Source organism: Oncorhynchus keta, chromosome 1 (assembly GCF_023373465.1).
Source record: "Oncorhynchus keta strain PuntledgeMale-10-30-2019 chromosome 1, Oket_V2, whole genome shotgun sequence".
Lineage (NCBI taxonomy): Eukaryota > Metazoa > Chordata > Actinopteri > Salmoniformes > Salmonidae > Oncorhynchus > Oncorhynchus keta.
Window position 1 is genome coordinate 30,328,916 of NC_068421.1, and position 25,556 is coordinate 30,354,471.

At 43.5% G+C, this 25,556-nt stretch overlaps 1 protein-coding gene across 6 annotated transcripts in view; it reads left to right on the forward strand.

Moving 5' to 3' along the window:
* Positions 1-25,556, forward strand: part of LOC118370706 (LIM domain kinase 1) — a 72,594-nt gene that overhangs the window by 41,890 nt on the left and 5,148 nt on the right. For 5 of the 6 annotated variants that reach the window (XM_035755823.2, XM_035755902.2, XM_035756068.2 and 2 more), the window contains 12 exons: positions 7,155-7,264; positions 10,336-10,536; positions 11,142-11,247; positions 11,542-11,738; positions 12,273-12,462; positions 15,696-15,782; positions 17,318-17,449; positions 17,715-17,774; positions 18,298-18,363; positions 23,634-23,787; positions 23,980-24,035; positions 24,915-25,072. In XM_035755823.2, the coding sequence (XP_035611716.1) occupies positions 7,155-7,264; positions 10,336-10,536; positions 11,142-11,247; positions 11,542-11,738; positions 12,273-12,462; positions 15,696-15,782; positions 17,318-17,449; positions 17,715-17,774; positions 18,298-18,363; positions 23,634-23,787; positions 23,980-24,035; positions 24,915-25,072 (1,517 nt within the window). Of the gene's footprint in view, positions 1-7,154; positions 7,265-10,335; positions 10,537-11,141; positions 11,248-11,541; positions 11,739-12,272; positions 12,463-15,695; positions 15,783-17,317; positions 17,450-17,714; positions 17,775-18,297; positions 18,364-18,772; positions 19,099-23,633; positions 23,788-23,979; positions 24,036-24,914; positions 25,073-25,556 lie in introns of those variants that run through there. The other variant, XM_052521226.1, reaches the window with a different exon arrangement.

The following is a 25,556-nucleotide window of genomic DNA, read 5'->3' on the forward strand; positions in this document are numbered from 1 at the left end:
TCTCTAAGAAACTGGGTCCATGACATATACATTTTTTATTTAATAATTTTTGTTTCATGAAATAGAAATGAACCTAGGCAGTCACATGGTCTATATTTAGAGTATGTCCTGCCCTAGATAAAGCATACTTTGAGCCCCAGCTACAGTAGACTAGGCTTGTTAAAGATTGATTGTAGAGCTGAGATGACTGCAGCCTGCACTGTACATATGCACAATATAAACACACAGGCCCATGTATACGCAACCACACACATGTACAGTGGTTTCTCTGAGCCTCTACCGGATGTCCACCTATCTGTCAGATGGAACTCAAAGCTTCATCGACTGACCATGAAGTATCATGTTGATTTCATTAACAGCAGCCCTAAAGCAGTTGTGGCTCATCATGATGCTATTGATGCTACAGGATGGCCTTAACATGTTGTTGATGCTACAGGATGGCCGTAACATGCTGTTGATGCTACAGGATGGCCGTAACATACTGTTGATGCTACAGGATGGCCGTAACATGCTGTTGATGCTACAGGATGGCCGTAACATGCTGTAGATGCTACAGGATGGCCGTAACATGCTGTAGATGCTACAGGATGGCCGTAACATGCTGTAGATGCTACAGGATGGCCGTAACATGCTGTAGATGCTACAGGATGGCCGTAACATGCTGTAGATGCTACAGGATGGCCGTAACATACTGTAGATGCTACAGGATGGCCGTAACATACTGTAGATGCTACAGGATGGCCGTAACATACTGTTGATGCTACAGGATGGCCGTAACATACTGTTGATGCTACAGGATGGCCGTAACATGCTGTTGATGCTACAGGATGGCCGTAACATGCTGTAGATGCTACAGGATGGCCGTAACATGCTGTAGATGCTACAGGATGGCCGTAACATGCTGTAGATGCTACAGGATGGCCGTAACATGCTGTAGATGCTACAGGATGGCCGTAACATGCTGTAGATGCTACAGGATGGCCGTAACATGCTGTAGATGCTACAGGATGGCCGTAACATGCTGTAGATGCTACAGGATGGCCGTAACATGCTGTAGATGCTACAGGATGGCCGTAACATGCTGTAGATGCTACAGGATGGCCGTAACATACTGTTGATGCTACAGGATGGCCGTAACATGCTGTTGATGCTACAGGATGGCCGTAACATGCTGTTTGCTAAGTGGTAAACAGGGGTTTTCCACTGAATAGGCATGAATCCAAGCCGTGTTTGGGGTTGCTGGGTGCTGTTTCTGCCACTTGGTCTGGTCTAATCATATTTACCCAGTTTATTCTTTCTAAATGTGTCTGAGTCAGAAACAAAATGAAAGCCTGTGTTGCCAAATGAGATCTAAGTAGGAAGGAAGGCAGTGAACAGGAGGGAAGCCAACTGGTGATTGGAGCTGCCGAACTCTTAGGGGAAACAATGTGCCATCTAGAACCTTTAAGTCCCCATAGGCGAACCACTTGAAGAACCCTTTTTGGTTCCAGGTAGAACCCTTTCTACACATGGTTCTACATGAAACCAAAAAGGGTTCTACCTGAAACCAAAAAGGGTTTCACCTGGAACCTAAAAGGGTTCTCCTATGGGGACAGCCAAAGAACACTTTTGGAACCTTTTTTTCTGAGAGTGTGGATAAGATAGAGGTGATGTCCTTTTTCTACTCAAGATCCAGGACATGCTCCACTTCTCTTCTTTCTACAGTTTAGGTTTTGGTTTGGAAATTGAAAAGCCAAATTTCATTGCTTGATGAATTGATTTAAATGCAGGATTCTATATTATAGACGTTCTATCCATCTGTTATATGGAGATTTGACTGATCCTCCAGCACCTCAACATGCATGGTCCAAATGGCTTTGGAATTTGGAATCCCCCATTGAGCTTTTCTGGAATTTGACCTAGAATTCACTTTCATGGGGGTATCGGGAGTATCTGTTACCTGCTGAATGTGCTGCTGATGTAACCAATTCCTGATGTCAACATCACCTTGTGTAGCATGAAAGTACTTGGTTTCTGTCATAGTTCTTGTGTGAATTCTTGCTGGTGGTTTATTGGTTTTATGTGTACTTGTCAGTCTCAGAAGGCCTCAAAAACAGAAAAGGTTGAGAAGCCCTGAGCTTTACTATTGCAGCAGTTCCATTGAACCTCAATAGGTCACTGGAATAACTAATCATCTCCAGGTCATAATGTGGTTAGTTACACCAACCGGATCCCCTCTGTACCAGCTCTGCATCACATCATGGTGTGTTAGGATTAGGTAATTGTAATAGATTTATCCTGCCTGGGATGGGTTAGTGAAGTCATGGCAGTGTGTGCTAATATCAGTTTAAATGACAACGTGTGCATGCGTGTGACTGTGTGCGTGCATGGTGTAGTGTTTACATCAGGCTAACTGACGTAAGGGGCATACCTTATGTTGCTAGTGTTTTATAGTCCCCATTACTCTCCTCACATTATCCATATCACTATATCGGCAAGACCCTCCACAGGTCCACAATGCATCAGTATAACTGGAAGTCCATACAGGAAACATAAGTGAACAACCGGCTAAAGTTCCAATATCCACCACACTAATAAGCAATGTAGTGGTCAATGGGCAAGCATTCTAAGTGGAATGCTAGTATGGATATTAGAATATACTGTAGCATTGGCTCCAATTCACCTAGTTTACATGGTTGGACTAAACTTTTTATGATTAATCCTAAAACAAAAATGAAAGTGATGCAATAGTTTTGTGAACAGAAATTGTCTCAATATGGAGACTCCCTAACTTCCCTACCCCCCCTCTCCTCCCTCCCTCCCTCCCTCCCCCTCATCTGTTGTTTACACTAGAGAACCTGAGTGTCATTGTGAAACCAGAGGGTCATAAATACCTCTGATTGGTCCAACAGGGGCCATACACATTCCACAGGCTGTCTAAAAACAGACACACACACACACACACCACTAAATGGATTAGCCTCCCAACTTATCATCGTAATGTTTGGGTCGTCAAACCCTTAAAGTTGAAACTTTGACACATTTAAGTACTGAAATGACAACCCTTTGAATGGCTGTGTCATCATAGTATCACCAAGGACATTTCCTCATTCTTGTGAACTCATTTGCATTATCACTTGTGCTTTGGGAAAGCCATCAAAGAAATTAAATTGATTTGCAATGATTTGGTTTACAGTTTAGGAAGTGGAGATGAGTTATTGGACAAAGCCAATTTTAAAGATTTGCCTGGTTGTACACATGAGTAGTTCCAGGCAACTTCCTGCTTTCTATTTCCAGATGAATTGCATTTCTCACCTTTGTATCTTCATCACAAGTCCCCAGCTGGTGCAGTCATTGTTCATTATAGGATCATGCTTAATATGTGACCGCCTCCCTCCAGCTCACCATGGTAACACACTGTTTCCAGATGCTTCTCCATGGCGACCTCACTCTTCCCAAAGGAAACGTGCTGATGATTTGGATTGTTGTGGACAGTGGTCCTGTGTGCGCCACATGACCAAGCTACACTGCTCTCTTACATACAGAGAGAGAGAGAGAGAGAGAGAGAAAGAGGGAAAGAGGGAATGAGAGAGAGAGGGAAAGAGAGAGAGAGAGGGAGAGACCAGCTGTGGGTAGTTACAGTATATTCTGTAAGTTATCCCCACTCATTGTAAATTGAAGCTTTTTAACAAACTTTTTGGCAGGTTTCTCATGCTACATAGTTTACTTCTGAGTTATTGTGAACTAGCTCAATTATCAGTGAGACAAAGGTAATAGAACGTTCCACCTATGAGAGATGTACAGGGTTATTGTTAGCTTCTCTATCTTTTCTTTCTTCCTCTCCCTTTTCCTCTCTCTCTCACTTGCTCTGCTCTGTCCCTCAGGCTTTTGATGTAGGAGTCTTTTCTTTGTGCGTGTGCAGCAGCAGCTGTCAGTTGTCAGATGTGGTTGGAGAGAAGAGTGTGTGGGGTGGAGTGTGTAGGAAAGGAGGGGGCGGGGGTCGACAAATGGCAGCAGCCACAGTGTCAGTGGGACAGGCATCACACTGTCTCTTCCTCTCCATCCAGCTGTCCTTCTTCTCCTCCCCACGGGGGCTCACACCTGAGACTGGCCACTGCCTGCCACACACACACACGCACACACACCCACTCACGCACATTATGCACACACACACACACACAGAACATAGTCTACAGTGTTAAATCAACACTGACAGTGTTACATTTAACACTGGTCAAGTGTCTATACGGGTCCACACTTTTCAGTGTTAAATTAACACACTGCTTAGTGTAAAGCCTTATTTGCATATTACCCAGAATGCATTTCAAGTGAATTGTAGCGTTAACACCCATTACTGTATTTGTTAATGACAAAGACATGGTTGTTGATTTCATCCATTTTCAGTCCTGAAACCTTCATGAAGTGAGATCTTAAGCAAATATTTTATCATTAAAAATGTATTTTTTAACACAATACAACAAGTATTTAATAAGACCTTATTTTGAAGGCCTAGTTTTACCCTAAACATTGAGTGGCCTGAAACTCTTGATTTTCAGGCCTGCAAGTCACATTATTTTGGCTAGCAAAGTGATGTGTAATTCCTATTGGAATCTAACCAGAGTGGGGTTATCCAACATTTTACATTTTTATTCAGTCGCAACCTGCATTCAGACTGACTGCCGGGTTGGGAAGATTAAGATATGGACTACCTAAACCATCTAAACTGGATCAACCATTTCAATAACTGGTGCAACAAAGTAACAGATTGGAGTAGTTTAGAAAAATGTATGTTATTTATATTTGAGTAGCATAATATTAATTAATCAATCAGTCAGTGTACATGCAAAAACATAGATATTGAAACAAACAATTCTAAAAATCAACCTGCAGTAGAGCATGCTGGGAAATATTATAATGATGGGTGTGGTTTTGGTTTTGGTTTAACACGGGTTATTAACACCAACACGGGGGTTCACTTACAGAGTTCATTTAACACCAGAATCCCCACTAGAAATATTACACTGAATTATTTTTTATTTTACCTTTATTTAACTAGGCAAGTCAGTTAAGAACAAATTCTTATTTTCAATGACTGCCTAGGAACAGTGGGTTAACTGCCTGTTCAGGAGCAGAACGACTGATTTGTACCTTGTCAGCTCGGGGATTTTGAACTTGAAACCTTTCGGTTACTAGTCCAACGCTCTAACCACTAGGCTACCCTGCCGCCCCAATAATCAACACTAGGTAACACTGGCCAATTTGCTGTACAGGCGCGCACACACTCACTCACTCACTCACGCTCACATGCATATTCTACTATTTGACTTTATTCTATAGAAGACATTTTGACCCCTATCTTTCCTAATTTGTTGTACTTCATTCTCAATGCGGGCACACGCTCTAATGTATCTATAATTATAATCTCATCTCCCTCCGAGTCTCTGTGATGTGGTGTTTACACGTACTGTGATCCTAACTGACATAAAGATGTCAGCCATTGTTTTACTCTCCCTACTCCACTCCAAAACACAATGACTGTGACTCACCAAGCCATTGAGGCTGCTTTTCTTGACCAACTCATTTCATGTTCTGTCTGTTCCAGAGCTCAAATTGAAGCCAATTACACAGTCATTACCTTCTCTCTTCTCATTCGCTCTCTGAGTCTCTCTGCTCTGTTGTTAACATGAACAATCCAGGTTAAAAAGGTGCAAACATAGATCATGGAGTCAACCCATTTCTCCCTTTCTTTTTTATTCTCACTCTCTCTCCATTCCTTTCTGTATCAGTAGATGCTCAGAGTCAGACAGCTTTTCCTGTGGCTGGGATGAGCCGCTCATGTTAATGACTTATTATTGATTAATTCCTTAATGTGTTCCATTGACTTCCTCCAAGCAGCCCGAGGGTACTCTCTGTGTGGGTTCTCTGGTTTCCATGGGAATGCTCCCTGGGGGGGGGGCAGCAGACAGGGCTGTATTTTTGTTGTTGGTATCTATATTATCGACCATTTAAGAGCACTGTGCCACTCTTAAAGGAAGTTGCTAGTGCCACACTTTTTTTATGAGGCTTGCAGCAGTGGAAGCCTCGAGATGGGGGGGGTCATAAGCACAGTCATTTTTTTCTCTTTATTCTCATATTTCATAGATTACTCTTCTTTGTTCAGTAGTCCCCCCATCTCTCACATCCCTGAAAACTCCCCTTCAGTGAAATTTGAATTGCAGATCATTGCAGCTCTAGAGTGCCTACCACACCCACCTCAAGCCCAACCCTCTGCTGATCAGTGCAGAAGATGAGAGAGAAAGAGAGCGGGAGAGAGAAGGAAATGGGTAAGAGAGAGAGAAGAGGGAGGGATCTAGAGAGGGGTGGGGGAAGAGGTCTAATCAGATCTTCAACCTGTCTTTGAGGAGCTACAAGGTCACCAGGTAAAGCCCTGATTAGCCCTATCCAACCAGGAATGTTTCCCATTTGCATTTAAGGTAATTATACCTGGGTGGGTTCTATGTATAGATTAGCATTCCATGTGTAAGTCAGGCCCATCCTTCAGTAAATTACCATACATATCGTGAGCTATAAGGAAAACCTTTTGCCAAAAGCTTTCTTAAGTGGCACCATTTAGACCAATTTGCCTGGTTACTATGTTGAGCCTGTGTGATTGTAGTATCTGTTTGTTTACAAATCTAATCGTGGTCGGTAATTTAACTGGTTCTGCTGTTTTGAGCCGCAATTCAATTCTCAGCTACCTGCTTCTGCCAGTGATTGGATTGAGCTAGATAGAAACCAGCCTGAAGCTAATAACGCTGATATCAGCCACAGCAATCTAGCCCTCCTTGCACTGGTTAACCTGCATCTGCCCTAGTTTGTTTCTCCATTTGTTGCTGTTATTGCGATGTGATGCATCTACTGACCTGAACAAATAGTGAACATGTAGTAGACTTGTAGTACATTCTCTTTGCTTTGTTTAATGTTTGACCTGTCATTGTGTTGTTTTGTAGATTTCTCTTTGCCTTGCTTTTCCAACTCGGTCAGACAGGTAGTCATTGCAAGAGAATAATTTGATTTGCAATTGACCGGCCTGCTGAAATAAAGGTGGAATAAAAAGATGAAAAGAAGTTGTTTAGCTGACTCTTAACCCTACCTAGTAATCCTACCCTGACCCTCCCTCTGCGTGTGCCCTCCAGGTCGCAGGGGAACAGAAGTACCACCCAGAATGCTTCACCTGTCTGAACTGCAGAGCCTTCATCGGAGATGGAGACACCTACGCACTGGTGGAGAGGTCCAAACTATACTGGTACATTGTAGTGATCATACAACTTTATTTATAAAATGATCCTCATATATTTCAGTCAGTGCTAATAGGGAGTAGGGTGTAGAGATTCAGCAGACTCCAGGGAAGGTCATTATTTGTCTTGGAGACGAGAGGTTATAATTTGTTCATAACATTATTACAGTAATACCAGTGCTGTGCAGCCTGGCCACTGCAGCCCAAAGCAGAAATAGAAATGTGGAAATAACGGAAGTGGTGGATAGAGAAGCAACGGACATGAAGTAAGGAAGGGGGTACTGTATGACACACACCCTGACACGATGAGGGGGAGGAAGGGGGTACTGTATGGCACACACACACACACCCTGATACGAGGAGGGAGGAAGGGGGTACTGTATGACACACACACACACACACACACACACCCTGATACGAGGAGGGAGGAAGGGGGTACTGTATCACACACACACACACACACACACACACACACACACACACACACACACACACACACACACACACACACACACACACACACACACACACACACACACACACACACACACACACACACACACCCTGACACGAGGAGGGAGGAAGGGGGTACTGTATGACACACACACACCCTGACACGAGGAGGGAGGAAGGGGGTACTGTATGACACACACACCCTGACACGAGGAGGGGGGGAAGGGGGTACTGTATGACACACACACACCCTTACACGAGGAGGGAGGAAGGGGGTACTGTATGACACACACACAAACACACACACACACCCTGACACGAGGAGGGAGGAAGGGGGGTAAGACACACACACACACACACACACCCTGACACGAGGAGGGAGGAAGGGGGGTAAGACACACACACACACCCTGACACGAGGAGGGAGGAAGGGGGTACTGTATGACAGACACACACACACACCCTGACACGATGAGGGAGGAAGGGGGTACTGTATGACACACACACACACACACACACACACACACACACACACCCTGACACGAGGAGGGAGGAAGGGATGTTGAAATGCAAGCAGTCATTGTCCTGTGAGCTCTGAATGGAAGTGTTAGTGTGTGTGTGATGGGAGGTTGACTAGATCATTATTCTGCCGTCTGACATTCTGGCACAATGTTAGAATATTATTTCATTCAGGTGATGCTCACAGAAATGTAAATGATCACTTACATTACTGTTCAAAAGTTTGGGGTCACTTAGAAATGTCCTTGTTTTTGAAAGAAAAGCACATTTCTCTGTCCATATAAAATAACATCAAATTGGTCAGAAATATAGTGTTATATGTATGTTGTATGTTATGTTGTAAATGACTATTGTAGCTGGAAACGGCTGATTTTATTATTTATTTTTATACCCCCTTTTTGTGGTATCCAATTATTAGTAGTTACTGTCTTGTCTCATCGCTACAACTCCCGTACGGGCTCGGGAGAGACCAAGGTCGAGAGCCATGTGTCCTCCAAAACACAACCCAACCAAGCCGCACTGCTTCTTAACACAGTGCGCATCCAACCCGGAAGCCAGCCGCACCAAGGCCAGCCGCACCAACACCGTACACCTAGCGACCTAGTCAGTGTGCACTACGCCCGCCCCACCACAGGAGTCGCCAGTGCGCGATGAGACAAGGATATCCCTACTGGCCAAACCCTCCCTTGTGCGTCGCCTCATGGACTTCCCGGTCGCGGCCGGATGCGACAGAGCCTGGGCTCTAACCCAGAGTCTCTGGTGCGATGCAGTGCCTTTAGACCACTGCGCCACCCGGGAGGTCCCTGAAATGGCTGATTTTTAATATCTACATAGGTATACAGAGGCCCAACCATCACTCCTGTGTTCCAATGGCATGCTGTGTTAGCTAATGCAAGTTTATTATTTTAAAAGGCTAATTGATTATTAGAAAACCCCTTTGCAATTATGTTTGCACAGCTGAAAACTGTTCTGATTAAAGAAGCAATAAAATGTGCCTTTTTTTTAGACTAGTTGAGTATCTGGAGCATCAGCATTTGTGGGTATGATTACAGGCTCAAAATGGCCAGAAACAAAGACCTTTCTTCTGAAACTCGTCAGTTTATTATTGTACTGAGAAATTAAGGCTATTCCATGTGAGAAATTGCCAAGAAACTGAAGATCTCGTACAACGCTGTGTACTACTCCCGTCACAGAACAGCGCAAACTGGTTCTAACCAGAATTGAAAGAGGAGCGGGAGGCCCCGGTGCACAACTAATCAAGAGGACAAGTACATTAGTGTCTAGTTTGAGAAACAGACGCCTCACAAGTCCTCAACTGGCAGCTTCATTAAATAGTACCCGCAAAACCCCCATCTCAATGTCTACAGTGAAGAGGCAACTCAGGGATGCTGGCCTTCTAGGCAGATCATCTGTCCAGTGTCTGTTCTTTTGCCCATCTTAATATTTTATTTTTATTGGCCAGTCTGAGATATGGCTTTTTCTTTGCAACTCTGCCTAGAAGGCCAACATCCCGGAGTTGCCTCTTCACTGTTGACGTTGAGACTGGTGTTTTGCGGGTACGATTTAATGAAGCTGGTCCTTCTGTAGCTCAGTTGGTAGAGCATGGCGCTTGTAACGCCAGGGTAGTGGGTTCGATCCCCGGGACCACCCATACGTAGAATGTATGCACACATGAATGTAAGTCGCTTTGGATAAAAGCGTCTGCTAAATGGCATATATTATTATATATTTATAAGCTGCCTGTTGAGGCGTCTTTTTCTCAAACTAGACATTAATGTACTTGTCCTCGTTAAAAATCAGCCGTTTCCAGCTACAATAGTCATTTACAACATTAACAATGTCTACCCTGTATTTCTGACCAATTTATGTTATTTTAATGGAGTAAAAATGAGCTTTTCTTTCAAAAACAAGGTCATTTTTAAGTGACCCGAAACTTTTTAATGGTAGCATATATCCAAAACAATATGCGTAAATGCCATTGTGTATAAGAACAAATTACATTTGCATTCTTATTTTTCTGTATTAATATAGCATTACGGATATTCATACACTTGTCTATTCTATCTATGCTGACCTCCCCTGCGTCTCTGCCCCTTCTCCCTCCACAGTGGCCACTGTTACTACCAGACCATTGTGACGCCTGTGTCCCTGTCAGACTCACCATGCTCCAGGATCCCCCACACGGTGACCCTGGTGTCCATCCCAGCCTCCACAGACGGGCGGAGAGGGATCTCGGTCGCCATCGACCAGCCTCTCAGCCCTCTCAGTCCCAACGGCTACGGCCCTGAACACACTGTCAGGGTGTCACAGTGAGTATAGAGGAAGGATGAGGGGGGTAGGAGGAATGGAAGGTGAGAGAGGGGGGGTAGGTAGGCAATGGGAGGGTGGAGATAAGGAGGGATTGGGAAAGAGGGGGGGGGCGAGAGAGGGAAAAGATGATTCCTTATGTTATTGGGATTTCCTGGTTTAATTAAAAATGGAATAGAAATGTAATATATACACCAAGGGAGGGATGGATTGGGGGAGGGGGGGGAGAAGGGAATGGATGGGGAGGCTAACAGAAGGATTGGAGATGAATGAACAGAAGACATGGAAGTCAGAGAAAAGCACAGAATGGAAGTTAGGGAAAGTGAGGACATTGTTATTTAAATCCAGTGTAGATTAAATACTATACCCATGTCCTTGTACAACAAAAGGGATGGAAAGGATCTAGCAGTATATAAGCAGTCTGGTCTTTTATCTTTCCAGTTGACCAGTATATCATTCTGTACATGTTAGATTTTCTAAAGTCTCACTCTGTCATACTTCCTAGACTTATGATGTAACCACTCGGCTAATGTAATGGCAGAAAGATGGATATCGAGGTTAAATCTGTGTCCAACTGCTTATCGCTGTTCTCTCATTCCTTCTCCAGGGTGGACTCTGAGTTGATCAGTCCAGATGTGAAGAACTCCATACATGTCGGAGACCGGATCCTGGAGATCAACGGAACACCCATCAGGAACGTTCCTCTCGATGAGGTAACCAACTGACATCTCTTCTACCTGTGTTGCTGTTAGACATCAATGACATTGATATTAGTGAGATGTTAATGAAATTCAAGGCTTGATGTTAGAAGATCTAAGTTTAAGTCCTCACTCATGTTTAATCTACAGAAATGGAGTTGACAGACACTAGGAGGCAATCTCATTCACTCCACCAAAACATGAACACTCTTAGCCATGCTACATGCTATGCTATATGCTATGCTAGATTCTACATGTTATGTTACATTCTAATGCTAAACTGATAATCTTTTTCCTCCGCTCCACCAGATTGACCTGCTCATCCAGGAGACCAGTCGTCTGCTCCAGCTGACCATAGAGCACGACCCCCACGACCAGGGGGGTTCAGAGGGGGAGACGGTGGACGGACCCCTGATCACTCCTCTGTCTGGCGGTCCCAGCCCTATCCTCCCCATCACCCAACCCCCACACCCAGACATCAATAACCTGCGCTCACGCATGATCACGTAAGGACTAATCTCAGTGCCATTTACAGACGCACAAATACATGCTGTTTTAGACATGGTGTTTTGGTTTATTTCAAGTACAGTATGAATAGGATAGAAAATGAAAGAAATACGCGACAAAATACAGATTTATATAAAATCTTCAGCTAAATGAATGTATGCATAAACAAAAGCATTCAACGTGTACTAAACACATTTTGGACAAAATTAACTGACATGAATTACATGTTATTGGTGCAAATGTGTGGGACACATATTACATTATTTCAGCTCTTCAGTGAAATGGATGAGCAATGTCTAACTGCAGTTACGCTGTCGCTCCAATTTCATAATCAGTATATAACTGTAGTAGATGCTAGACTGATGCCTTGTGACAGGGTTGGCAACGTCGTTTAACACTGAAGGGCAGTATGGATGCACATCAGTGATCCTGTGAGACTGATTCATCTGTTCCATCTTTCTCTTTTTCCTTCTCTCCACCTCTCACTCCCTTCTTTTATCTCTCTCTCCCTCTCTCCCCCTCTCTCTCTCCAGACGGAGCTACAGTATTGATAAGTCTCCATGCTCCAGTAACGCAGCGTCCCCTCTCTCTCAGAGGAAGGACATTAACCGCTCCGAGTCACTGCGGGTCGTCTCCAACAGTCGCATGCACCGGATCTTCCGGCCCTCAGACCTCATCCATGGAGAGGTGCTGGGAAAAGGCTGCTTTGGACAGGCCATCAAGGTAAACACACCAACCTGATGACTTGGGTATGATGTGGACATTGTCTGTTCAACTGTCCTCTCTGTTAAAGATGACCATGGAAAACCATTTAATTTTGGGGGACAATTCCAACACCTTAACCTTTCTAGGGCAGGCTCGACAACATTCTGCTGACAAGGCAGCGCACAATTTTTTTGAAATATGTAACTTTCACACATGAACAAGTCCAATATAGCAAATGAAAGATAAACATCCTGTTCATCTACCCATCGTGTCCGATATCAAAAATGCTTTACAGCGAAAGCACAGCATATGTTAGGTCAGAGTCAAGTCACAAAATCATACACAGTCATTTTCCAGCCAAAGATAGGTGTCACAAAAAGCAGAAATATAGTTAAAATGAATCACTAACCTTTGATGATCTTCATCAGATGACATTCATAGGACATCATGTTACACAATACATGAATGTTTTGTTCGATAATGTGCATATTTATATCCAGAAATCTCAGTTTACATTGGCACGTTACGTGCAGTAATGTTTTAATTCCAAACCATCCGGTGAGTGTTATTCACAGAATTAAAGATGGACGTATCCTCTATGCAACCACTGTGTCAGATTTCAAAAAACGTTACGGAAAAAGCATAATCTGAGAACGGCGCTCAGAACCCAAAACAGCCAGAGGAATATCCGCCATTTTGGCGTCAACAAATCAAAATCAAATCAAATTTTATTTGTCACATACCCATGGTAAGCAGATGTTAGTGCGAGTGTAGCGAAATGCTTGTGCTTCTAGTTCCGACAATGCAGTAATAACCAACAAGTAATCTAGCTAACAATTCCAAAACTACTACCTTATAGACACAAGTGTAAGGGGATAAAGAATATGTACATAAAGATATATGAATGAGTGATGGTACAGAGCGGCATAGGCAAGATACAGTAGATGGTATTGAGTGCAGTATATACATATGAGATGAGTATGTAAACAAAGTGGCATAGTTAAAGTGGCTAGTGATAGATGTATTACATAAGGATGCAGTAGATGATATAGAGTACAGTATATACGTATACATATGAGATGAATAATGTAGGGTATGTAAACATTATATTAGGTAGCATTGTTTAAAGTGGCTAGTGATATATTTTACATAATTTCCCATCAATTCCCATTATTAAAGTGGCTGGAGTTGAGTCAGTGTGTTGGCAGCAGCCACTCAATGTTAGTGGTGGCTGTTTAACAGTCTGATTGCCTTGAGATAGAAGCTGTTTTTCAGTCTCTCGGTCCCAGCTTTGATGCACCTGTACTGACCTCGCCTTCTGGATGATAGCGGGGTGAACAGGCAGTGGCTCGGGTGGTTGTTGTCCTTGATGATCTTTATGGCCTTCCTGTGACAACGGGTGGTGTAGGTGTCCTGGAGGTCAGGTAGTTTGCCCCCGGTGATGCGTTGTGCAGACCTCACTACCCTCTGGAGAGCCTTACGGTTGTGGGCGGAGCAGTTGCCGTACCAGGCGTGATACAGCCCGACAGGATGCTCTCGATTGTGCATCTGTAGAAGTTTGTGAGTGCTTTTGGTGACAAGCCACATTTCTTCAGCCTCCTGAGGTTGAAGAGGTGCTGCTGCGCCTTCTTCACGATGCTGTCTGTGTGGGTGGACCAATTCAGTTTGTCTGTGATGTGTACGCCAAGGAACTTAAAACTTAATATCCTCTCCACTACTGTTCCATCGATGTGGATAGGGGGGTGTTCCCTCTGCTGTTTCCTGAAGTCCACAATCATCTCCTTAGTTTTGTTGACGTTGAGTGTGAGGTTATTTTCCTGACACCACACTCCGAGGGCCCTCACCTCCTCCCTGTAGGCCGTCTCGTCGTTGTTGGTAATCAAGCCTACCACTGTTGTGTCGTCCGCAAACTTGATGATTGAGTTGGAGGCGTGCGTGGCCACGCAGTCGTGGGTGAACAGGGAGTACAGGAGAGGGCTCAGAACGCACCCTTGTGGGGCCCCAGTGTTGAGGATCAGCAGGGTGGAGATGTTGTTGCCTACCCTCACCACCTGGGGGCGGCCCGTCAGGAAGTCCAGTACCCAGTTGCACAGGGCGGGGTCGAGACCCAGGGTCTCGAGCTTGATGACGAGCTTGGAGGGCACTATGGTGTTAAATGCCGAGCTGTAGTTGATGAACAGCATTCTCACATAGGTATTCCTCTTGTCCAGATGGGTTAGGGCAGTGTGCAGTGTGGTTGAGATTGCATCGTCTGTGGACCTATTTGGGCGGTAAGCAAATTGGAGTGGGTCTAGGGTGTCAGGTAGGGTGGAGGTGATATGGTCCTTGACTAGTCTCTCAAAGCACTTCATGATGGCGGAATTGAGTGCTACGGGGCGGTAGTCGTTTAGCTCAGTTACCTTAGCTTTCTTGGGAACAGGAACAATGGTGGCCCTCTTGAAGCATGTGGGAACAACAGACTGGAATAGGGATTGATTGAATATGTCCGTAAACACACCACAACAGAAGCTAGACCGAGTCTCTCTGCCAGACCACTCACTCAAAGAGCTATTATGAGCCCCTCCTTTATAGTAGAATCCTCAAACCAGTTTCTAAAGACGGTGACATCTAGTGGAAGCCCTAGGAAGTGCATCCTCATTCATATCTCACTGGGATTTCAATAGGCACTGTTTTGAAAATCGATTTCTCACTTCCTGTTTGGATTTCTTCTCAGGTTTTTGCCTGCCATATGAGTTCTGTTATACTCACAGTCATCATTCAAACAGTTTTAGAAACTTCAGAGTGTTTTCTATCCAATACTAATAATAATATGCATATATTAGCATCTGGGACAGAGTAGGAGGCAGTTCAGTCTGGGCACGCTATTCATCCAAAAGTGAAAATGCTGCCCCCTATCCCAAAAAGGTTTTAAAAATCCCACTTCACACAAGTGAATGTGTGTCAAATGTTACTGCGTAGGAGCAGTATATTCTGTGTTCAAAAGTTCCAGAAGATGGCAGCATTGAGATGCTTCACAGAATGGCCTCAGATGAAACCAGAAAGTACAGTAGCCTATATGTTCATCTGCTGCTTGGAAGATGCACTCAAGCAGGGAGTAAATATCTGCTTTGAGAGGGAGACCACATATATCTAAGGTTTTTATTCCCAGATTCCCAGAGTTTACCTGTTGGGGTGAAATTAGCTTTGAACGGAAAGTACCCCTATTCCCTGTGGCGCAGACTGATAAAATCACGGTGTGTGTGTTTCTGCAGGTGACCCACAGAGAGACCGGGGAGGTGATGGTGATGAAGGAGCTGATTCGTTTCGATGACGAGACACAGAGGTCATTCCTAAAAGAAGTGGGTGACCACTCTTTCAACCTTGACTTCTTTTGCCTTTGTTGATGTGTCACCATCATGGTTCAACAGGGTCAAATCAGGAGATACATTGAGATTCTAAATTCAATTTGCTTATAAATTATTTCAGAAGATTTTAGATAAGCCTTATATATTGAAGGTTTATGAAGGTACACCATCCATCTCTTTCCTTTATTCCAATGATTTGAAACACCACACGCAATGACAATCTCTGTGCTTGCCCCAAAGAGCTCCCACTTCTTCTAAGGACAGTACAATCCTGTGCTACGTACTACAGAACATGTATCGTCAAGAACAATGCTTGGGCTTAGTTTAGTGACAGAGATCACAGACCATGTTTCCAACCCTGGCCACTATTGTTAACACTGCTAGTCTAGGTTTACCACAGAGTGTAGTTTATCAAGCTCGGAATGTCATGTTTAGATGACAGTGATACACACCACTACACCTCGTAAAAAGTACCCCACCCTAATTAGGCTGTGAGGGGTGGACAGACAGTCATTAGAGGTATACAAAGTATACACCCTTTGCCACATCCCTCCCAGATACACAGACACATCGACAATCAAATGCACACTCGCCACACATGTGCACACATGTAAATACACTATTCTACCCTGCATTCTACTCTCCTCTTCAGGAAACACTGTGTGAACACTGAGGTGTGCAGGTTAACACCCTTAGTCCCTTTAATAACTCTGTAAGCCGTTAAAACAACCAGGCCATGACCGCCCACCAACAAACAGTGGAATGCAGACTGAGGTTTGTTTTATAACTGTTTTTATTAGTGCCCTGCCTGCATAACACTCCAATTACAAAGGAAGGGCTCAGCTCTCTCGCAAACTTATCACATCACAAACACTGCCTTGGGAATGGTTTCCTGTGTTCCTAAGTTCAAGATGTTTTTTTAAGTTGTTTGATAGATTGGAGTCTTGCCTTTATGTTAGAGACATGGTAGTCCTTTTTAAAACCGTTGGCCTTTTGAGCCTTGGTGCCCATTTTAAATCAAAGCCTTCAAAATAGTTTTCTCCCTCCCTAACCTTGACTTCAGAGTAGCTTATGTAATGTTTACCTCCTTTAGGACCTAATCACTTTTTCTCTCTTTGGGAAGCTGTAATAACCACGTATTATTCCTGTTTCTTGTTACAATTATGTCAAGTTAATGACAGGAGAGGAGACATCTTATATGTTTAGACCAGGAGGAAATGGTTATAGACTAAAATCAAAGTCTAGAAGGAGGAATGTCCATCTCACAGAGACCCTCAGGGCAGGAGACAAGGAGGTCTTTCACTAATTATGTAGCTACCCACCCAGTTCATCTAACTACTGCTTTAACTAAACCCACACAACACAACCACTCCCACCAGCTCCTAGATGTTTGGTCTTTATGAGGAGTCAGGACTAGGACAGCTCCTGGACTGTAGCTCTAAATATGGGTTCAATAACTAACAAATGTCCCACATTTAAACCTAAAGTATCTTCCAAGACTTAAAAGGTGTACCCTCCTCCCTCTCCAGGTGAAGGTGATGCGTTGTCTGGAGCACCCCAACGTGCTGAAGTTTATAGGTGTCCTCTACAAAGACAAGAGACTCAATTTCATTGCAGAGTACATCAAAGGAGGAACCCTGAGGGAGATCATTAAGAAAATGGTAACGGTGGTGTGTCTGTGTGGGATTTTAGTACTGTGTTGTGTGCACTTCTGTATGGGTGTGCCACTGCACCAGATTGTGTGTGTGCGGTTGGGTGGCTGTGTGTCCCCATGAGTGCATAGCTGCGTGTTGTACATTGTGTCTCAGAGTCATCAGAGGATACAGGATTAGGATTAGAGAGCCTCCCTTTAGTTTTAATCACTGATGTTTATGTTCTGTGAAACATCCAGAATCTGATTCTATCCTTGGTTTGTCTTACTAACAGGATATCAACTACCCTTGGAATCAGAGAGTGAGCTTTGCTAAAGACATCGCTGCAGGGATGGTGAGTGAATGATCCATGCCAAATAGAATGTATAGAATGCCTATAAATAAAATAATAAAACCAAAAACGGATCAGAAGCCAGTATGCACTGTGGGTCTTGTCGGGACCAGGGTTCACTGCTGCAATCAGAGAAACTGCAGTGCAGTGGTGGTGAATAGAATGACAGACAGTGCAGTCAAACTAACCATGTTCACACTGCCCTCCAGTGGAGATCTAGAGGAAGTGTTGCAGCAGTGTTGTTCACATGTGTAGCAGATTTTCCCTATATGAAAATGATAGCTTGAATTCCTTCTGGATTAGGGCATCATGGGTAGTCATGGTGTGTTGCCTTTGATTTGGGTTTACAGTGATGAATATAGCACATGACTGTAGATTAGTGAATGTACAAAGGCTATACTCTGAAAGAAGAACAATGCACATTTGTTCCACTAGGCACTGGTTTGAGGTTTAGACTTAATACCTAACTCTTGTTTTCTTTCTTTCACTCTCTTTCCATCCCCCTCTCTTTCGCTCTGTCTTCCAGTCATATCTGCATTCCATGAACATAATCCACCGCGACCTGAACTCATACAACTGTCTTGTAAGAGAGGTGAGTACAGAGATGTAAGGTGTGTTCTCTCTCAGGGGTGCGTGTTTTCTTTGAGGATTAAGAGTTTGCACCTGTATGTCTAGATCATATACAGGTTTGTCTCTCATTGAAAGAGATGTGACAATGGCGATGTACTGACATTAGACACAGAGAAACCTTTGTTAGGGTAAAGTACTGTACAGTAGAGTGTTTGTACCTCTCAAAGTCAACAGTCATAGTATTCACACTCTTCTCTTTATTTCTCTATGTTGTTGAGTGTGCTCTCTCTCTCTCCACCTCTCTATCTGGCATGTGTCTTTATGTCTGTGGTAAGATGAATAGTCTTGTAGGTAGGTTTGCAGTGTGTATGGTATTCTAAGTATTGTGATTCAGCAGATGTGACTGTGTGTCCTCTGTCTCCCTTATTAAGAATAACAGTGTGGTGGTGGCAGACTTTGGGCTGGTGTTGATAGTATATTGTATTATACAATTTCAAAAAACATTACAATACATTCAAAGATTTCACAACACACTGTGTGCCCTCAGGCCCCTACTCCACCACTACCACATATCTACAGTACAAAATCCATGTGTACGTGTGTTTATAGTGCGTATGTTATCGTGTATGCATGTGTTTGTGTTCCTTCACAGTCCCCACAGTTCGATACGGTGTATTTTTATCTGTTTTTAAAATCTAATTTTACTGCTTGCATGTGTTACTTGATGTGCAGTAGAGTTCCATGTTGTCATGGTTATATGTAGTACTGTGCGCCTCCCATAGTCTGTTCTGGACTTGGGGACTGTGAAGAGACTTCTTATGGAATGTCTTGTGGGGTATGCATGGGTGTCCGAGCTGTGCGCCAGTAGTTCAAACAGACAGCTTGGTGCATTCAACATGTCAATACCTCTCATAAATACAAGTAGTGATGAAGTCAATCTCTCCTCCACTTTGAGCCAGAAGAGACTTGACATGCATATTATTCATATTAGCTCTCTGTGTTCATCCAAGGGCCAGCTGTGCCGACTGTTCTGAGCCAATTTCAAAATGTCTGTTTTTGTGGCACCTGACCACACGACTAAACAGTAGTCCAGGTGCGACAAAACTAGGCCCTGTAGGACCTGCTTTGTTGATAGTGCTGTTAAGAAGGTAGAGCAGCGCATTATTATGGACATACTTCTCCCTATCCTAGCTACTGTTGTATCAATATGTTTTGACCATGACAGTTTACAGTCCAAGGTTACTCCAATCAGTTTAGTCACCTCAACTTCCTCAATTTCCACATGATTAATTATAAGATTTAGTTGAGATTTAGGGTTTAGTGATTGACTTGTCCCAAATACAATGCTTTTAGTTTTAGAAATATTTAGGACTAACTTATTCCTTGCCACCCACTCTGAAACTAAGTGCAAATCTTTGTTAAGCGTTGCAGTCATTTCAGTCGCTGTAGTAGCTGACATGTATAGTGTTGAGTCATCCGCATACATAGACACACATACTCAAAGCCAGTGGCATGTCATTAGTAAAGATTGAAAAAAGTAATGGGCCTAGACAGCTGCCCTGGGGAATTCCTGATTCTACCTGGATTATGTTGGAGAGGCTTCCATTAAAGAACACCCTCTGTGTTCTGTTAGACAGGTAACTCTTTATCCACATAGCAGAGGGTGTAAAGCCATAACAGACTATGATCGATAATGTCAAAAGCAGCCCCCACAATATTTTTATCATCAATTTCTCTCAGCCAATCATCCGTCATTTGTGTAAGTGCCTATGCTTATTGACTGTCCTTCCCTATAAGCGTGCTGAAAATGTGTTGTCAATTTGTTTACTGTAAAATAGCATTGTATCGAGTCAAACACCATTTTTTTCAAGGAGTTTGATTGGTTGGTCATTTTGAGCCAGTAAAGGGGGCTTTACTAGTCTCAGGTAGCGGAATGACTTTTGCTTGCCTCCAAGCCTGGGTGCACACACTCTCTAGTAGGCTTAAATTGTCATTGTTGTTAGACAACAATAATTTTTTCACCTCTTCCACACTCACTTTACAGAATTCAAAATTAGAATAACTTTCTTTCATAATTTGGTCAGATATACTTGGATGTGTAGTGTCAGCTTTTCATGCCTAAATTTGCTAATCTTGCCAATGAAAAAATCATTGAAGTATTTGGCAATATCATTTGGTTTTCCTTTTTTCCCAAAATGTTTTTTAAGGTGTTCCAAAGCTTTTTACTATTATTCTTTGTTATTTATCTTTGTTTCATAGTGTAGTTTCTTCTTTTTATTCAGTTTGTCACATGATTTCTCAATTTGCAATATGTTTGCTAATCAGTTGTGCAGGCAGACTTATTTGCCATTCCTTTTGCCTCATCCCTCTCAACCATAAAATGTTTCAATTCCTCATCAATTCACAGGGATTTAACTGTTTTGACAGTAATTTTCTTCATAGGTGCATGCTTGTTAGTAAATTGAATAAGCAATTTCATAAATGTGTCAAATTCAAATGTCTGTTTGCTCCTCATTACACACCACGGACCAACAAATATTCTTTACATCAACAACATAGGAATCACTACAAAACTTATTGTATGACCTCTTATACACTATATTAGGCCCAGCCTTTGGAACTTTGGTTTTCCTAGATAGGGCAACTATATTGTGATCACTACATCCTGTCACGCCAGGCTACCCTTCATTACGCACTCCTGTCACCATCATTACGTGCATCTGTGCTCATTGGACTCACCTGGACTCCTTCACGTTGTTGATTGCCCCCTCTATATCTGTCTGTTCCTCAGTTTTGTTCCCCGTGTCAGCGTGGATGTCATTATTTCCCCCCTGTTCTGATGTAGTTCCTGTTCTGTTTCATGTCCGTGTTTCATTAAATGTTCACTCCCTGTATCTGCTTCTCGTTTCCAACATCGATCCTTACAAATCCGATGGATCTGGATACTGCTTTCAAGCTCATTTCTGCAGCATAAGTAAATATGTGATCAATGCATGTTGATGATTTCATTCCTGTGTTTGTAACTACCCTGGTTGGTTGACTGAACCAGGTTGCAGGCACTGGTTACAGTTTGAAGCTTTGTCTTGAGTGTGCAGCTTGATAAAATCCAGTCAATATTTAAATCACCCAGAAAATATTCCTCTCTGTTGATATCACATACATTATCAAGCATTTCACACAGATATCCAGATACTGACTGTTAGCACTTGGTGGTCTATAGCAGCTTCCCACCAGAATGGGCTTTAGGTGAGGCAGATGAACCTGTAGCCATATTACTTCAACAGTATTTACCATGAGATCCTCTCTAATATTTACAGGAATGTGGTTCTGAATATAAACAGCAACACCTCCACCATTGGCATTTCTATCTTTTTAAATGTTATGACCTTGTATTGCCACCACTGGATCATCAAAAAATGTACCTAAGTGAGTTTCAGAGATTGTCCAAATATGAATGTCATCTGTTACTAGCAAATTATTGATTTCATGTTTCTTAAGCTACATATGTTGACATGGGTCTATTTTGAGCACTTTCTTCTGGGATGCTTAGCATAAGTACATTTGCTCATGTTATTTATGTTAGTGCAGGGTGAACTGCACATAGTGGACTTCCTCCTAGGGCACACTGGCTCAGTGCTAACAGTATAAATCTGGTTCATAGACACGTGATTACTGCATACAATAGCTGTAGGATCAGCAGAGGCAGTTAAAGGGACAAATTAGGTTACTTGCATTGTGTCTACCAAACTCCCCTGGTGTAATGTACATTTGCTGAGCAAGACAATGGGCGGGATTAGCTTTATAACCTTATATAGCCTTATAACGCTGTGAAAGGATCCAGGAACACAAATGATTTGGGTGGATCCCATCCTCCTTATAAAACCTGTTTTGTTTCCAAAAGATATCAAATTGTCATCAAAAGTTACACCCATTCAGCTGCAATAATCACATAGCAGGTTTTTCTCTACACAACTGGCTAAAGCGTTCCATGCCATAATTCTGAGAGGGCACAGGGCCAGATATGATGGGTCTTTTGTGAGTATCTAGCAGAGAGTCAATCAGCTCTTCATAATGTCATTAACACCCCCATTACCTACGATAGAATCGATTTCCATGTCCTGACGTAGTACATCCGGGAGAAGCTTAGTAAAGTCATTTACTCGAACTCCGGGATAGGACATTGTTTTTGCACCAGGAACGGTCACATTTCTTACCATGGAGCTGCCCAAAGTCACTGCTGACGAGAAGGATGAGGAAATCTGCCCAAGTCCCACGCTTTACAGGATTCGGAGAACCCTTTATGGACAAGCGAGAGACAGGATAACTTAAGCCCGTTGCTCCTGGCGCCTGCTGCAGGCCTCCGACAGATGTCAACTTCGAAATTGTAGTAGTAGGCACTGCGGCCCAAACACAGGCACCCCGAGCGACGAAGGTGCAGGAAGATCAGGCTCCAGGACGTCGAAACACGGCTCATGACATGCGACCATCGTTGATTGCCTTGCTCCTAATGCTGTGCTCCTTCGACTCCTCTATCAGATGGGGAGCTCTGGGCAACACCGGCCAGTCCGATAACAAGAAACGACAAGGCGGAGAAAACGCCGTCCAGCCACCGGCATAGAAAATTGAACCATTCCACTCTGCGTTTTCCCCAGTATCTTACGTAGGCTGGCGACCTGTGTGATCAAGGAATCCACCTCAGCCTATAATCCTCGGCAAATAAACAATTGCCGCATTGGAACTCTGAGTGATCCCGTTTGTCCTGAAACCAGGGGTAGTTGTACAGCGATGGAACCTGAGTGAAGTTTGTCCTGAAAAGGGGGGTACAGTAGATGGAACTCTGAGTGATCCAGTTTGTCCTGAAACCAAGGGTAGTAGATACAGCTCCTACAGCGATGGAACCATTCATTTATTTCTCCAGACAAAGAGGCTCCATTGCAAAACTCATCTGGGACAAACTTTGTTAGCTTGATGGCTAGCAGTTTAGCGTCTCAGTCAAGCAGGCTTCATCCTGTCTGTTAAGCAGGATTCCGAGACAAGAAATAGAGGTCCTAGCTGTTAAAAGTTCGGTATTCGTATTTAATGAATAGCGGTTTTGTGTGTTTTTCTAGCATACAATGTTCAGCTGCTCACTCTGATCACGTATGAATGACTCTGTCTGCTCTGTTTGTCCCCTCTCTGTCTCCCTGTAGAATAACAGTGTTGTGGTGGCAGACTTTGGGCTGGTGTTGTTAGTATTGTGTTGTACTAGATGTAACTCTGTCTGCTCTGTTTTTCCCCTCTGTCTCCCTGCAGAATAACAGTGTGGTGGTGGCAGACTTTGGGCTGGCTCGGCTGATGGTGGAAGACAAGATCCAGGACAAGAGTCTCCTGCAGAAGAAGCCTGACCGCAGGAAGAGATACACTGTAGTGGGAAACCCCTACTGGATGGCCCCGGAGATGATCCACGGTATGTGGGGTTGACCTGTTTTAACCACCATTGCTTGAATTGCACTTAAATCGAATGACTCAACCAAGTGGGTTTTAAACAGAAAAATGTGAATTCTTCAGTTGTTTCAACACTACATACTGTAATACATTATGTCAGTACTCTGAAACGAATCATTTACGAATGTTTTACTTGGAATGTCTTCTCTCACAGGGAAAAGCTATGATGAAAAGGTGGACATCTTTTCCTTCGGGATCATGCTTTGTGAAGTGAGTGCCCATGACAGCAGAATATGGAAACAAAATGGAAACAATAGTCAAACGTATTCGTGTTCCTCATTAAATCCTTTTGAGTTATCTTAAACTAGAAAAGGAGAGCGAGAGACCAACCAAGCAGCATGGTAACCATTAGGGTTGGTTACAGCAGCAATGGGCTGAACTGCTCTGTTAAAACATTCAAATAAATCTGCAGTGAGAGAAGCAGTGGGTCTATCTCCACATGGACGCCATTAGCCAGGGACTCTACAGAGGCAGGATTACAGAGGGGAAGATCTCTTTATGTGGTGGGTGACTGACAGGGACAGGGGCTGCCTGTGGTCTAGCTAGCTGATCTGGCTTCGTTTGGTGGTCCCTTGGGTCCCATTGGGCATAACCTCAGTCCCTCTATGCTTGGTATACCCTGTTATTGGGGACTGCCTTTCCCCTGGGCCTGGAGTCTCAGAACAATAAGTCAGATGTACATATGTAGGATCTTAATTTGACCTATGTTGTCACAGAAAAATAATCCTAAGGAACAGGATTTGAACGTTTAGTCCATAATGTCGCTTGATTGGTGGTTAGGCCATTAGCTGGCCAAAAGCAGGCTATATGGAAAGTGCAATACTGTTAATATAACCTTCTGTTATCGTTGGTTTTCAGTGAACTTATGTAAATCACAAAGCTCAACTGCATTTCCTATGGTGCATGAAAGAAAATAGTGATCAAATTAAGATCCTACATCTGTAGGTTTAAATAAGAATCTGGCAAGCAGTCGTGATATCTGATATCAGTTTCTGACTGATGTTCCAGCTTCATAACTGGTATTATAACTTATAACAGCAGCGCCTTTTGCCCTTTCCTTACTGTGAACCTCTCTCTCTCCCCCTCCAGATCATCGGTAGGGTGAATGCAGACCCAGACTACTTGCCCAGGGCCCATGACTTTGGGCTGAATGTGACAGGCTTCTTAGAGCACTTCTGTCCTCCAGACTGCCCCCCTGCCTTCTTCCCTATGGCTGTCCTCTGCTGTGACCTGGATGCTGAGAAACGGTGAGTGTGTAGTGTCTGACACTGACCTAAGTCATGTATCACCATGCTGTGTGAGATTTTTTGGGTATAGATTTTTACCTTCTGTACATGGATGATGCATACAGGAACACTTTTCCAGGTATTTGTCTATAAGGTTACTTATGAGTGGAAACTATTGTTTGATAATACTATATATGTTGAGTCTTGGTTTATTATAAGTCTTGTGTCCCATAACTGATTTATGGGCTCCCGAGTGGCGCAGCAGTTTAAGGCATCACTACAGACCCTGGTTCAATTCCAGGCTGTATCACAACTGGCTGTGATTGGGAGTCCCATAGGGCGGCTCACAATTGGCCCAGCGTCGTCCGGTTTGGGGTTTGGCCGGGCTAGGCCGTCATTGTAAATAAGAATTTGTTCTTAACTGACTTCTTAACTGACTTGCCTAGTTAAATAAAATGTTATCTAGGTTGACATCACTAACCTAAGACTGGCTCTTCTGTCTGTA